This window comes from Camelus ferus, chromosome 4 (assembly GCF_009834535.1).
Source record: "Camelus ferus isolate YT-003-E chromosome 4, BCGSAC_Cfer_1.0, whole genome shotgun sequence".
NCBI classification, from domain to species: Eukaryota; Metazoa; Chordata; class Mammalia; order Artiodactyla; family Camelidae; genus Camelus; species Camelus ferus.
In genome coordinates, this window is record NC_045699.1 from 7,484,888 (window position 1) to 7,501,497 (window position 16,610).

At 39.7% G+C, this 16,610-nt stretch overlaps 1 protein-coding gene across 1 annotated transcript in view; it reads left to right on the top strand.

Moving 5' to 3' along the window:
• The window catches only part of TUT7 (terminal uridylyl transferase 7), a 57,502-nt gene that overhangs the window by 13,757 nt on the left and 27,135 nt on the right, over positions 1 to 16,610 (top strand). The window contains 8 exon segments of the mRNA XM_006187311.3: positions 422 to 541; positions 6,765 to 6,917; positions 9,772 to 9,952; positions 11,375 to 12,005; positions 12,007 to 12,451; positions 12,866 to 13,016; positions 14,084 to 14,170; positions 14,900 to 15,000. Coding sequence (XP_006187373.2) covers positions 422 to 541; positions 6,765 to 6,917; positions 9,772 to 9,952; positions 11,375 to 12,005; positions 12,007 to 12,451; positions 12,866 to 13,016; positions 14,084 to 14,170; positions 14,900 to 15,000 — 1,869 coding nt within the window.

Here is a 16,610-nt window from a genome sequence, read left to right on the forward strand (position 1 = left end):
CTTTCTGACTAAAACAAGCACTTTCAAGGTAATTGCTAAAGATGAGGGGACCATAAACCTAGGCAAAGCCTGCTGGCTTACAAGTAGAACTGAACCATTATTTTTACTTCATAAACAAGCGTTTGAACCAAGTGAATGGAATTTACCTTGAATGTCCAAAAAATGAAATATTATTTGAGGTCCCTTCACAAGTTGATTTAGTTAAAAAAAAAGAAAAATTTGAAGTTGAAGCTGCCACTCAAAACCACAACATATCTTTACTGCAAAAGTGTAAGGAAGTTTTATATTTTGTCACTGTGGAGTTTCCTTCTGAGGAGGAAATCATGGGTTACACGGAAATGAAGAAAGAGATTTTAGACCAAATTACGTAAATGACAAGTTGCTGCAGAAGAATGCTTATCCTCTTTTCTCTCATTTGTAGCTTTGCAGTATAGACCGCCCCGAGGAAGGAGGTTTGCCGCCTTATGTGTTTGCCCTGATGGCCATTTTCTTTCTGCAACAGAGGAAAGAACCCCTTCTACCTGTTTATCTAGGATCATGGGTATAAGACTTTTTTGCTTATATATCTGATAGTGATTTCGTTTCAGGGCCACAATCCCTTATGCATAATTTCAGGGTCCAGAAACCTAACCAAAACTGACATGAATTTATTAATCCTACTATTGTGAATATTCCTGTGTTTCACTGCTGAAATATTAACGTATTTGATTATGAGGTGTGGCCATGTGCTCTGCTAGCGACAGTGTTACTTTTCTAAACTGAAAAAAAACTCTTAATTTGTACAACAGGTGATCTGAGGTTTTCAAACAAGAGAATGTGTAACTATATTAATTTATCACTTGGTACACATCTTCTTTGGGTACAGTTTTATAATTTGATACTTGAATTTATATATCACCTCCAGACAGACTGTAGGAAGCATTCGGTTCACTACAACTTTCTATTTCGAGTTTTTTTGTTCTCTTTATTCCCCGTTCCCTGTGAAACAAAAGAAGGTATAAGTGTTGAGATTGCTACCTAATACCACAAGATGCAGAACCTTTGAGTAATCACCTCTTAAGTAATATTTTGCTATAATCTTTAAAATGAATTAGGCCAGTAATGGGACTACTCTTTCTTTCTGGATAAATTAAAGCTGAGCTGATTTATTCAAATGGTAAGATTTAAGAAGAAGCCATCTCAAAGTCAAAATGAGGTTATTCTCATCCTCTTGGAAACCTCACTTTTAATTTCTAGGTGTTTATCCTGATAAAATTTTATATGTACACTTACTTTATAAAATGACTCACTTGGTGAAAGCTTACTTTAGCACAAATTTTCTTTCAATATGCAGGATTCACATCATTTAAGGAGGAAATGTTCTAGATAATAGTTCTTTATTATGGGTGTATATCCAAAAAATAAGATTTTAAGAAATTTTTTTTTATACTTAATAGGTTGAGAATTAAACAGGGATCTTTATTTGCCAGGCTCTGAGAATAAAGACTAAAGCAGAGTAAGTCCTGTATGAACTCTGTCCTGGCATTAGAGATTGCAGTCTGCTGTGTGTCACAGCTGCCTAAAGGGAGCTCTCTTTGTTGTACTTATGGTACTGAAATAAAATAATTCAGGTATCTTTGCTAGACTGCTCTCCTGGTCAAAAAAACGGGTGAGAGAACAAGGTCAACCCTTAGTTGATGAATAACCCTTTTCATCAGACCCAAGTAGGGATCTATAAAAGTCTTTTGATGTTTTATTTTCACTTTGATCCAAGAGAGTCAGTAGTTTAGGATGGAACCAAACCATTTGCATTTCTGTACCAAAAAAAAAAGCCTTGGAAGAGGTTGGATGTGTCGCCATGCACACTTCTGTCTTCAAGAAATCTGCCTTTTCTTGTGTTCTCATCATCTCTAAAGTAGGCATCTGTCTCTGATGTGAGAATGCAGGGGTAAAGGTGCTTCTGTTTTGGTGATAAGATTCTCCTCATGATTTGCTTGAGAGTAGTATGAATACCCTTTTCTGTGGCCAGTGTATATTATTTCCTTGGCAGTAATACTGGAAATTCTCTAAAGTGACACAAAATTTGGTTTTGATTATACCACTTGTTTAAGGTTTAATGACAAAAAAAGTATGTGATTTTGGATTGAATTCTGTGGATCACATATGGCAAACTCTACTGCCTAAACCAAAGTGATCTGCAGTTTTCAGCATTTTAAACTAGTCAAGCATCAATATGCTGGCTTCTGCTAGAGTCTTAGTCAAAAATATAAAGCAAGTGAGGGAAAAGAAGTTAAATTTAGTACCTTATTCATGCCAGATATTTTATATCACTATTTTTGCAGAAAATCTGTTGAGATCCTCAAAATTATGTGCTTGAAAGTATCTTTACTATTAATGCCTTCAAAAACTTTAAAGCACTCTGTGTATTAGTCATTGGACTAGGCCCTGAAGGGATTACACAGATGAATAAGACTAAATTCTCTGTCAAGAGGTTTGGAGTATCATACATCTGTGCTCTGATCTGTCTGTTCAAAAATCTTTTAGCCATTCTTTTCCAACCTACTGAGATCTCTTCCATGTTGGAGATTATCCTTTCTGGCTTTTTAGTCCCAATTAAAATTCCCATTTTATCATCATTAGAATTGTGAGTGATGAATAGGTTTAGTCCTATCTTAGTATCTTTTATCCCCTACAACAATATTTTACTAGTCTCCTGGTAGATATCATTTGGAAACTTTCTTATTTTAGATTATAGAAACTTAACCTTTAACAAACAGTTATCTACGCTTTAAGGATGCCAGATAATATAATAGAAGAGTAGTGTTGAAGTTGGGCAGCCCTGAGATTCATCCAGGATTTGCCACTTAAATCCTTGTGACCTTGAGCAAATTATGTAATCTCTGGGCCTTAGTGAAAGGCCCATCTGAAAAATTCTCAAATGAGATCATGAATGTAGACCTCCTGGCACAAAGTAGGAGAACAAATGTCATCAATAGAAAGTCAGGTTCCACTTGCATGGAGGCATGAACACCTAAACAAGTGATCCATCTGAAAATAATAGGTATAAATTCTCGACAAAATTCAAAGTGCAACAACGTGAAGGCTCTGGAGACCAAACAGATGCAAACAGACTTCGGAGAGAAGCCAGAACTTGGAGCAAGTGACCACAGAGTGCATTTCTACTTTTCGGTGGCTTTATCCCTAAAGGCAACTCTGGTAGAAAAACTTTCTGGCCAGAGGAATTAGGGCCACCAGGTAATAAGGGGGGAAAAACCTAGACAGGAAAGATACAGAGAAGTGGAGCCCAGAACACCTCTGACTGACTCCTGAATCAGTCCAGTGCATCATATAAGGGGCTTGGAAGCAGTCACTCCATCCTTACAGAAAGAAAAGAGCTGAACACACTGAAAATCAATGACTCTTCTTAGATCCATCAGAGAATTGAGGTCATGGCGAACACCACTGCCCTTAAAATTGGAGAGACAGGCAAATACAGCGAATTATAACTTGTCAGAGCAGAAGCCCAGGAACAGAATCCTGCCACTGCGGCCACTACCAGGGTAGGGAAACTTAGACTGTGGTTCTGGAGGCTCAGTTTGGACAAGTTTGAAGGTGGAAAACAACAGAGGGACCCAGTCTCAGGGGGCTGGTTTCGTGAGTTTTATCTCCAGGAATGCCTACCAGGTTCTCTGAGTGAAGACACAAAAACAATCCCCTCATGCATTTTGAAACTGTCCAGAGCATTCTGTTGACCTGAACAAAAGCCTGCCCTCAAGGGAAACTGTTTTACCGGAGCCTGACCACCTTGGGTTTTATCAGGACCTAACCAACCTGGGGAAAGGAAAAATATCCAACTCCAACCCTCTGTAGTTTATGGTCTTACCTCAGACGGGCAAGAGTGAGAAGCTCTTTGTGAAGGTCCCAGCCTAGGACCTTAGGCTCACTAGAAGACTTTGAGACCTGATCACAGAGCTGTAGAATGCTTCGCCCCAACACACACATGACTACAGCATCATTAGGCCACCTGTGTAATAATGAGATAACGGAACAGAAAGACTTCATTTAAAAAGAAATCTCTTGGGAAACCCCAAAACAATAGAGGAGGCAAAAACAAGGATACCAGAGGAAGCTACAGCCCTTTGGCATCTACAGCTGCAGCAAACAGAACAGAGCCTAACTCCTGGCCAGATGAAAGCAAACCTCACACCAAAGACCTATCTACCTCAGTTCCTTTTACCCAGCTTTCAACAACAACAACAAAACTATAAGGCATACTAAAAGGCAAAAAGCATAGTTTGAAGAAACAGAGCAAACATTGGAATTATCAGACTAGGAATTTACAAAACATGGCTTAATATGCTAAGGGCTCCAAAGAAAAGAAATTGGCAACTTGCAAGAACACATAGGTAATATAAGCTGAGAGATGGAAGCTAAGTAATCAAAAGGAGACACTAAAAATCAAAACTAACAAAAATGAAGAATGCCTTTGATGGATTCATCAGGCAGCTGGACACAGCTGGGGAAAAAATCAGTGAGCTTTATTCAATAGAAACTTCTCAAACTTAAAGGCAAAGAGGAAAGAAAGAATGAGAAAGAAATGGAACAGAATCTGTAAGAACTGCAGGACAATTACTAAGGGTTGTAATATACGTATACTGGGAATATCAAGAGAAGAAAGAGGAAGAAACGGAAGGAATAGTTGAAGCAATAATGACTGAGGATTTTCCAGAATGACACACTTCTGAACCACACATGTGAAGCAGACTAAAAACAGTTAAGAGCCAAGGCTTAGAAAACTGAACTGAGATCAGAGCTGCTGTCCACCAGAGATACAACAGTCTACAATTTGTCCAACCAAGTTAATTACCTGTAAAACAAAAGTCACAACACGTTTTGGGATAACATAAAGAATCCAGAATTTTCACAGTACATTATTATATCACAATGTCCAGAATACAATCCAAAGTTACTCAAAGCACAAAGAGTCAAGAAAATGGGACACACTGTCAAGGGAACAGAAATCAACAGATGCCAAGCCCAAGATAAGCCAGATGTGGGAACTATCAGAGACTTTAAAAGCCCTTCTTACAGCTGTGCTCCATGAGACATGGGAGGTACACTTGCATAAGCGAGGTGATAGAGGCTATCAGCCAGAGAATGAGGAAATGTACAGAGAACCAAGTGGAATCTCTAGAAGTGAAAAATATATTATTTTAAATTTAAAAATCTGCATGGGCCTCATATCAGAATGGAGATGACACAGGAAAGAGTAAATATGGAAATAGATAAACAAGCTAATCTGAAGAAGAGAAAGAAAAAGTTTAAAATTAAAAAAAAAAACTAGGGGGAAGGTATAGCTCAGGAGCAGAGCGCATGCTTAGCATGCATGAGGTCCTGGGTTCAATCCCCAGTACCTCTGCTAAAAAATAAATAAATGTAAACCTAATTACACCCCCCCCCAAAAAAAAAACCAACTCTGAGCCTTGGGGACTTGTAGAATAATTTCAGAAAAATCTAACCTGTGGGTAGTTTGAGCCCCAGAAGGAGAGGAACAAGAGAATGGGGTAGGAAAAAAATATATAAAATTTCATAAATTTGATAAAACGACATAAATTTACAGTCTCAATAAGCTAAACAAACCTCAAATAAAATAAATTCAAAGAGAAGCATGCCTAGCCCACCACAAACTGCTGAAAACCAAAAATAAAGAGCAAAACTCAGAAGCAGCCAGAGAAGCACCTTCTATAAGGTGAGGAAGATAAGTAAGTGCATGTCAAGTGGCACTAATTCTGAGGAAAAGTAAACCGGGGTAAGAAGGACCGAGAGTGAAAGAGGAGGAGCTGTTTAGAGTCAAAGACATTTGAGCAGAGCCTGAATGCCCTCCTTACTGCATGGGTTACCTTGTTGAGAAGGGGAAGAGGCATCCAAGCAGAGAGGGACCAGCAGGGGTCAGCCCCAAGCCACAGAGAAGTAGCGCAGAGCCAGATAACCCAGGCCCTGAAATAGACTGAAATTCACCCTGAGGAAGAAGGAAGCTGTTATGAGCAGGGGAGCCACGTGATGTCTTATATTTTAGGGTTACTCTGTCTGCCACACCAAAGAAGCAGTCTGTCTGTTTGATAATGAAATTCAGGACCCAGGATGCCATATCCCTACCCCACCCCACAATTCATTATGTACATTAACCTTTTTATAAGGGTGTGATAGACCCTAGTGTACCTGTCACAAAGAAATCTGCTCACATCTGTTCTACATTTCTTAGACCTTTTGAGCCCAGACTATATTTTTAGCAATTTGCATCTTAACAGTATCAAAAGAAACACTTTCTTACTTTTATTGAGCACCTACTACATGCCATGCCCTGTATCTGAATGCTTTATATCCATCTTTTCATGTCATAACTATCCCATGAAGGAGAGTAGTGTTAGGTCTTTTTATAGGAAACTGAGGCCTAAACAAAATGAGGCCCTTACTGAAGTCTCACAGTACATGAGGGAGTTGAGGTTTGGGCCCGGTCAGTTTTACTTCAGAACCATGACCTTAGGCCTACGCCATAGCCCCTTCTCCTAGACTGTTTATTAAGGAATTGTTTCCAGAAATCAACATTTCTTTTTCAAATCAAAACCTTGTTTTTTACTTTAAATTTACAGATGTCTCAAAGATACTCCTTTTATAAAAGATACCCAGTGAACTATAAGTATGTTCTCTTTTCATTTCTTCCAGGATTAATATGCCCTGATATGAAATCATTTCTGCCTTCTAATAAAGTATCTCATTTTTCCTAGATTGAAGGATTCTCATTAAACAAACTAGGGAACTTCAACCTTAAAGAAATTCAGAAAGACTCTGTGGTCTGGGAATACACTGATGATGCCACAGGGGACACAGACACAGCAAAAGAAGAGGCACCCAAAGAAATGCCCGTTAAAAGGGGACAGGTCTGTTCTCTCCCGTTTCTAGTTTTACCATCTATTTTTAGTTCAGTTGTTAATTATGGAGTTTATGAGTTACTCGGTCTTCTTTTCTTCTTTCCTCAACTATTTTAACTGTTTCATGGTGGTTTCATGTTCTAGACTGTTCAGTCCTTTGAACAGACAAGTAATAAGAAAAGGTCAAATTCAAATCATTGAATCCAGTTACTTACATGGTGTCTTCTGTGTGCAAGGTGCTGTGAAAAATGAGATTTCAAAGATAAACCCCTATCTGTCCTCAAAGAACTTGGGTCTGAAATGGTATTATGAGGCTTAAATATTTGAAAAGTTAACTAACCTCAAATTACTAAACTATGAATAAGTCTTTGGTCTAGTGTACTTGTCCTCATTCCTACTATTAGGGGTGGGCAGGAGAATTTATGCGCAAGGAGAGAATTGCCATTAGGATTACAAGCAAAAATCTGAGCAATATAATTATGCTAGTAATAAGAGTAGGATTCTGCCCTAGATGGGTAAACAGTGCTTGGCTCCATGACCTTCCCCTTTGGGGTGAAATGACAGTCATATCCACAAAGTAGCTCTGAGACCGGGATTCTAGTCCCAGCTCTTCACAGACAAGTCCGTCACTCCTCTAGCCCAGTGGTTATTCATGCCTAAAATGCGATAGTGGTGAATCACATATTCTCCAGTTGTGTTTTCTAGAATCCTTGAGAGTTGAGGGGGAAAGGGTGGCAGTGGTGCCCTACCCCGGCTGCCACCAGAACACACCGCTTTTATCCGTTTTCTGGTTGGGGGTCCAGTCGTGGCTAAGAGCACAGGCCGTGGAGCTGGAACATTGAAATATGTATCCCAGCTCTTCCACTTCCTAGCTGTGTGTCTTTGGGCAAGTAACTTAATCTTTCTGTGCCCCAGTTTCCTCACCTACAAATGGGGGTGATAATGGTATCCTCTCATAGGATCATTGGTTTATAGAATGCTTAACTCAGTGCCGAGCATGTGATAAGCACTCAGTAAATGCTAGCTGCTGTTCTTATTTTATTTGAAAAAGAAAGTGTTCTCTACATTAAAAAAAATAAAAACAGTAACAAAAAAAGCAGTTTAAGTATCACTAGTCTAGATATTTCAAAGGTCTCTTAAGTTCCATGTTATGATATTATGAAGTCACTTCAGTGAGATGCTTAAAATCCTTAGTAATGCTGAATAAGGATTATGGATAATGAGGTAAAGTTTAATGAAGCTTTCCATTTCTGAGGTTTTCTTTGTGTCCTCAACTGTAGTGTTTGGGACCTAGACAACTTCCATTTTTAATCAGTTTCGCTATGTAAACCAACCTGATGACTTTATCTTATTTTACAGAACCTTAAGAAAATCTCTTATTTTACAGAGGTTTAGTGAATAAATCTATGGTATTAATAAAATGCCATACCACTTGTTCTGCAGCTTGATATAGTAAAGAGTGATTGAAAACAAATTGTATATATTAGAAGGAAAAACTATTCCTGAGAGTCCAATTAAATTCTTTCTATTTACACTTAATGCTAACTGGAGAGATTAATCATGCTGCCCCTTCTGAAACTGAGGTCTCGACGGTGTCAAAATGCACGTGGTGGTGAAAGAGCACTGCACTGGCGTCAGGAGACATTGCTCTCTTCCGCCACTAACAAGCAGTGGGACCTTTGCCAAGTCACAGACTCTGTGGGCTTCAGTTCCTTCTCTTGTAGCACATGGGAGTTGAGCTAGATTACGTCTTATGAGCATCTTACAGTTGTGACATTGTTTCGATGATATATGGATTTCTTGTATTTAAAAAAACTATATACCTAAATGAAAAAATGCAGAGAGCAACCGAGTCTGCCAGATGCTTTCCCTTGTTTCTGATTTAATCCTCATAACTATCCTGTGTTATAGGTGGTATCATCCCTACTCTGCAGATAATGGTAGCGACCATTTTTTGAACATGTGTGCCAGGCACTGTGCTAAGCTCTTTACAGACACTATCTCACTCAGTCCTCCCAACAACCCTATGAGGTGGGTACTGTGATCCCCGTTGTTCAGATGAGGAAACAGAGGCTCAGACAGGATCAGAAACAGCTAGTACGTGGCAGAGGTGGATTTCAGAGCTAAGCATGTCCCACTCCAGAGTCGGTTCTCTTAGCCACTGTGCTGTACTGCCAATCTGAGAATGAAGAAGCTAAGTCACAGAGCAGTTAAGATCTGCAAAGTGGCAGAATCAATATTTGGACCAATTTTTTTTCCTTTTTTAGTTCTATGTACTTTCCACTGTGTTACGTCACAGTATGTCCCAACTTGTCAGGAGTCTGTGAATGTAAAACTTGTATTGATTTCTGATATTTATTGATTTGATTTTGAAGTCCGTTGCCACTGGCAGACTCAATGAGCTTCTGTAGCTTCTCAGAGCAAGTAAGAGGAGTGGTGTTCCTTTGGCTGTACACCTCTAGCTGCCACCCTCTTCTGTGTGCCTGACTGTGTGAAGTCCTCCAGCTGCAGGAGCAGGAGAGAGCTCAGTGCTGAGAGTAGCAGCATTCAGGGCGTGGTTCCCTCCACCTGCCATTAAGACTTCGTGATTAGCGGTGCTGCCTGGTTTCATAAATCTGCCTGTCTCTTCCTCTGATAATGAGTAGATTTTAACTTACTCTAACCCATCAAATTCAGTGAAAGAATTCTATTTTCCCGCAAGCAAAATAGAACCTAGAATGTGATTTATCTAGATGGATTGTCAAATTCGCATCTTTGCTAAAGTTTTTCAGATTTTTTTAATTTGATGCTTGAATAATCTCTGATTTTTCAGACTGTGCTGACATCTGAAATAACCTGTATGTTTTTTCTTTGCTGTTCATAGGTATCTCTAATATTTGATTTCAAAAACCGGCCTTCAGTACCCGTTGGGCAGCTCTGGGTGGAACTGCTTCGATTCTACGCTTTAGAGTTCAATTTGGCTGATTTAGTGATAAGTATCCGTGTCAAAGAAGCAGTGTCTCGTGAATCAAAGGATTGGCCCAAAAAGCGCATTGCCATTGAAGGTATCTCAGAATGTTTAATTCCTTTTTTTGTTTTGTTTTGTTTTTTTAAGGTATCAGTCTAACAGCATGCTTTATATTTCGATCTTTTTTCAGCTCCTACACGTAAGGTAGGCCGGACCTTAAAAGTGAAATAAATAGCTAGAATCTTGCATGTGTTAACAGTGGGTCATTCCAGGGGATCAAAATGATCATCCTGGGTTTTTTAAGTGCTGCAGTAAGACATCTTAATTACTCAAGCAACTAAAATAGTGGCTGGCTGAGTCCTTATTTTCTTTGTAAATTGCTTAACAACTTGAATGCTTGAAAAGTTTTTTCCAAGTGATGTGTAAATATGCCTTTCCTCTTTACTGTTCTCATATCTGGATTTTTGATTCAGTCCTTTCATGGATTGGTGTTGATGTTTAGTTTTACAAAGGTTGAGGAAAATACTTTTTCTCATGAAAAATAGTATTCTTCGTTGGATTCTTCTCCATAGAGCAGAAGGATAGTTATTTTTGGGATATCTGTAGTAACCTTTAGAACTTGTTCATAAAAACACCTTTTCTTTAAAAAAAAAAGAAAACACTTAGTGTTCAATGAGTTAAGTCTCATTTATCTGAAACCATTGTATAAAAGACATACTGATGTGCCCTGTAGACGTCATTAAATGGACTAGTTCTTCTCAGCTTTACAAAATCAGGAGGTGGAAACCCCTCTAGAAATCTTAGTTCTCCTCCTTCAAATAATTTAAAGAACCTCCTAAATGGAATTCTCTTATATTTGCTTGATTTTTTTTTCAAGCTTTATATTGCATAAGAGAGATTTTTGCATTTTGCATAAATTCTGTGTGCAGTCATGGGGATCTCACATTTTTAAACCCTCCCCTGCAGTTTCTCTGGCTCAGCTCTTCTGGCCAATTGCCTAACCTGCTGGAGTTCTAGGGGAGGAGAAAAGATTGAGAGAAGTGGTGTCTCCTCCTGGTGCCTCCCTCTCGCCCCTGAATTCAGTCCAGCCAGTTCAGTGATGGGGCTTTCCAGGGCAGAAGAGTGGAGGTAAGCTCTACAAACCACAGGGCCTGGCTGAGTGGGGAGGCCGAGCACTCAGCAGAGCCTGGCGGGAAGATCTCACTTCCCGAGGGCATGACAGCCACACTGATGACATCTTTTTTTTTTACCTCCACAGTCACAAAACAGAATAGGGAAGGGGTACTGGTTCTGAACAGAATGGGTTCTTTCTGTAGAGCAGATGGTTAAGAAAACATTTCTTTTTGTTTTTAAACTATCTTCTTACTCCCCATCCCCAGTTTTTAAAAAAGCATATAAGATACATGGTAAATTAAGTTTTACTGTTGCTTATTTGTTGTCTTTGTCTGTAGCAGGCTGATTTTTAAACCATGAAATAGAAGTGTATGAAATGGTGGATCTTTTTTTTTTTTAATTACAGATCCCTACTCTGTTAAGAGGAATGTGGCAAGAACCCTAAATAATCAACCTGTATTTGAATATATACTTCATTGTTTAAGGACAACGTATAAATATTTTGCTCTTCCACACAAAGTTACAAAGTCTAGCCTTCCAAAGCCTCTGAGTGCTGTTACCTGTACTTCCGAACATTCTAAACAAGTAGCAAAACATGATCCAGGTGTACAAGTGAAAGGTGATAAACTCAAAAACTCAGTTTTGGCTCAAGGTCTTGGTGCTGCCAGTTCAACTGCAAATACCTGCAAGGCACGGCCACTTACTCTTAAAGAGACAGCTGAATGCTTTGCAAGCCCATCAAGAGAGGAAATGGGAAACACACTCATCCGTGCCCACCTGGAAGACTCAGACGGTATGAAGGCCGAGGTCAGTTGTGATGACTCTGAGGACGTTAAAGTGCAACATCAAGAAACAGGAAGTAAAAATGAGGACAAAAAAAGTGGGAGGGAGGGCATGCATCCTTTGACAGCTGATGATCAAGCTGTAAGTAGTAGCAAATGTGGGGAGCTTGCCACCTGTGGCAGCAGACGAACTAATGAGACAGGCAGCACTTTGGGTTTGGAAGGCTTCAGAAATCCTACAGCCAAAGAGTGCAATGACTGAGGCTGGTGCCGAAGAAAGCATGGAAGCTACTGATGAACTTGGAGACACTCTAAGCCACTTTACCCCTTCGAGACAGGGCCGGATGTCAGGAATCATTCACTCTGATGAAGAAGAGGAAGAAGAAGAGGAGGAGGATGAGGAACCCGGGCTCTGCATCTCCCAAAGGGAAGAAGAGGATGGCATTGCTAATGAAGGTGAATTGGACAACACCTACCCCGGATCAGGGGATGAGGATGCCCTGTCGGGAGAGGATGAGGAATTAGGTGGGTCTGCTAAGTCTGAAGACTTGAAAGAATGTGGAAAACATGCGGATGAAGCTCTACTCACGGAACTTAATAAAGTCAGTCTTAAAGAAGGAAATGTATGTGAGGAAAATTCAGCTGTGGATCTGCCTGATTTCTTCTATGAATTTAGTAAACTCACCTTCACCAAAGGCAAGGTAATCACGCTGCTCCTAGACGTGGTGCTAGGAGACTTGAAGCGGTTTTAATGCATGTCATTTTGATTTTGGCGTACTGAAGCAGGGCTCTCCTGGTTTGGTAGTGGTGAACAAGTTGGTCATTCACTCCAGTTCAGCTGCTAGGTCCGCTCCTCTTCTTAGCCTCTTAGGAATCTGCATAGGAGAAAAGGAATGCTGTTGGTAGTAATAGTAACAGCCTTTTCTCTGAAGTACACCAAAAGGGTCAAAAGGGTATCCTTATCTGAAAGTTTGGAGTAGCCACACATTTTTTTTTTCATGCCTTTGGAATGTGATGAGTAGAATGTGTACTTTTGAAAAAAGATTCAAGACCCCTTCATTTGGCGAATGAAAGTTTTACCTTAAGTCTTGTTCTGCTTTGCCGTCTTTCTGCAGTCTCCTACAGTAGTATGCAGTTTATGCAAACGAGAGGGTCATCTAAAGAAGGACTGTCCCGAAGACTTCAAAAGAATCCAGCTGGAACCTCTGCCACCGTTAACACCCAAATTTTCAAATATCTTAGATCAAGTTTGCATTCAGTGTTTTAGTAAGTTATTAACATTTTTTTTGATTTGTCAAAATATAACATTGACATTTTCTTAAGAGTCATCTGAATGACTAACCGGTTAGCTTCGTTGTAGGGGCGAAGTCTGTTCCATTCTCCGTTGTATCCACAGTGCCAATGTTTCCTGTTCTATTTGGGATGTGCAATAAATAATTGTTAAAGACAGGGAGAGGGAGAATCCTTTAAGTCTTAAGACTGGAGTACTGTCACTTCCCAACTGGTTTTCCTTGAAATGTATTTTTAGGTTCCATTAATAGTATTTCTCAACAAGAAGTATTCCACAGGTCAAGTGGGGAATAGCTCTACTTCCTGCCCCCTCCCTTAGAGATTCACAGGGGCCATTAGCATAATAAAGGCTCTGAGAAATGTTACAGTAAAGAGCTTATTTACTCTTTAACTTTTTCAAAATTTGAGCATAGAATACTCTTTAATTAATGCTAGTCAATAACCTTCAGAACAGCCCTGTAAGGAACACCAGTTTTGGGAAGCGTTGATGCACAGAGGTTTAAAGTTCTGCAGGGAACAGCATTTGATGGAGAGGCATGCAGCTGCTTAGAGATGAGGACGTGTTGCATCACATTGCTTCATCTTGACATGTCTGTCTGTGCCGGAGGACACTCGTCCTTAGTCAGGGACTTCTTTTTTAAACCTCTTTGAAGATTATGAGCTATGAAAGGAAACTATTGGTCCTCCCTTGAAAGAAAACATATATGCACAGGCTTATTAACCGTTGTGTCCATCTTCTGGGGCAGACCCCTGAAGGCTGCCTTCATAGGGCCCTGGGTCTGAAACTGAGGAGCAGAGTCCTTTCTCAGACTAGTTTCCATCTCAGGAGCAGTTCTTGCTGATAAACTCTTTCAAAAAGGCATCTTTATTTTACATCGCTTAATGCCAGTCTACTGAGAAGACACACAAAATTTAGGGTTTGTTTTGGGTTTTTTTTGTTTGTTTGTTTTTTACTGTGTTAGGTTTTATTTTATTAAAAATTTTACTTTTTCAGAGAACGTGAACAATCTTTGTTTCTGAATGTTTCTGTTTATTTTAAACAGAGGATTTTTCTCCAACAATTTTAGAAGATCAGTCTCGTGAACATATTCGGCAAAACCTAGAAAGTTTCATAAGGCAAGAGTTTCCAGGTAAATAATTTTTTTAATCTTAAAAAAAAAAGAAAAGGTAGTGTGACTTTCCTTCAGAATGAGTACATGTGTTATGGGCACATTGATTTTAAGGCTAAGCAAGCAGCCTGGCAGTGATGGTGGGGACAGGGCTTCAGTTATTTTGTAATATTCCTAGGGTGGTCTTTTGTCGGCCCAGTCCTAGTTTGCCAACAAAGATGGTGTTGCATTGTAGTATTTCTCTTAGCAGATGTCACACTGTGAACTTCATTTAGTGTAATGTTTCAAGTCAAAGTTCACGCCTCTAAAAAGTGAATTTATTTAGAAAGTAGCAAGCTCACATGATTAAATTTGGTGAGGCGATCCACATTTTCCTCAAAACGTCCTTGAGTTTTAGAATAAAGCGGCACTTAATAATTCTTCATGTCTCCTGCAGCTTGTACTTATTTAAAGTAAATTTTGGAAGGAAATAATTTATAATAAATGGTTACTAAGAGAACATAATCATAATGAGATTATTATAGGACAGTTAACAACTGAGGTGTTTTGTTTTTGTTTTTTTTTTCCCTCTCAACGGAGGCACTGGGTATTGAACCCAGGACCCCGTGCACGCCAAGCACATGCTCTGTCGCTGAGCTATACCCCCAGCCCCCAATAACTGGGTAGTTTTGATTCATGAGAGGGTCGTTTTGATCAGAAAATGAAATATACTCAGGTAATTAGTTATTACTTTTCATATATCCCTAACAGGAACTAAATTGAGCTTGTTTGGCTCCTCCAAAAATGGATTTGGGTTCAAACAGAGTGACCTTGACGTCTGTATGACAATTAATGGACTTGAAACTGCTGAGGTACAGTGACCACGTGAAACTTACATTTGCTGTGGCAGTGTGATTTGGCAATCTTGACTGACAGTACAGCGTGGTATATTCCAAATTTATCAGGGCATAGCATGTGAGTGTGCCATTTGGCACAGTCTGTCTGGCCAGATACATTAGAAGTCTAGAGGGGAGTGTGAGGAGTAGAAAGGCTTGTGCTTGCAACCTGAGTACACAGTGGATCTGAAGGCGACATCCAGGAGCGTAGGAAGCCAAAGCAGCCTCTCCAGTGTCCCACTGACATGGCCACCAGGCTGACTCGGGTGCACGAACACACCCACATAGGGTTTTCTAAAAAGAGTTTTTAACAGGCAGGCAATGTGGTTCAGTGATAAGAGTGCTAAACCTAAGAGTCCAGAGACCTGGGTTCAAGACTGACTTTGGGTTTCATCAGTCCCTAAACGTGTGGTCTTTGGTTGATAATCTCTAATACGGAGATGAGATCCTCTTGCCTCAGGAGATTGCTGTGCACCTAAGTCTGGATCACGTATGTCAGGATTCATGGAACTGTGGCCCACTGCCTGTCTTGTGCATATCAGTCTTATTGGGACATAGCCATACCCCTTCACTTACGTATTGTCTGCATCTGCTTTCACTCTGTGACTTCAGGGTCGAGTCCTTGCAACAGGCCATGTGGCCCGCAGAGCAGAAAAGGTTTGCTGGCCCTGATGGATATGAAGGCATTTATTAAATATAAACTACTGTGAAAAGGTATAAAGTCTGAGAAGTACTGAGTCCAGTCCCCCTTTTTTTCATTTATAGTAACAATCGAAATGGTGTATATCCAAATGAGCAATGCTGCTGCTGCTCAGGATCTTTTTATGCCTTTTCTGAGTTAAGTCTTTGTCCCTTGAGGATATATCTGATTTGGGAAAACAGCCAGAAGTTATCTAGCATGACTTTGGTGAATAAGGTGGATAAGCAAGATTGGGTCCAATATGTGGAATGACCTGATTGTGTATCAGCTAGGTTGAATTTTTACGTGAGTAATAAACTAGTTTTGAGAGCATCTCTAAAATAAAATCCAAATATATTCTGGGATGTGTGTAACCATCCAAAGGGCTTAATGTTGAAGAAGATCAGCAGAAATGTTTTTAAATATTTGAAATATTATTCTTATTTGTCATATGACTTTCTTTTGGGAAATTGTATTTTTGACTAGTCCTATGGAGAAATAATCTGAGCTTAATCACTCTCCACAGCAGTTCATCAGCTTTTAATTAAACTATAATGAAGGCCTACCCAGAATGAATCAGACAGGCCACAAAAGCTCCCTCTTACTGATTCTGTCTGTCACATAGAGTACTTCTGAGTGACATAGTTACATAGAGGGAACAAATGGAGGTCCTCGTTGGTTCAAAGATTTTTCTGGGGACCCTGATTTCAGCCTTTCTTGTGCCTCCCGGAGCAATTAGTAAGTAGGGTGTATGGGGTTTCCATATTCTTAGGATATTATTCTTAGGAAAAAATGAATACAGAACAAGTTCAAGTTAATTTCATTATTTCTGGAGGAAATGGAAACTATAACCGTTTTAGGAACCTGTCTTCCATTTTTGATTCAGTAGTTTGTATCATTTTTGTTG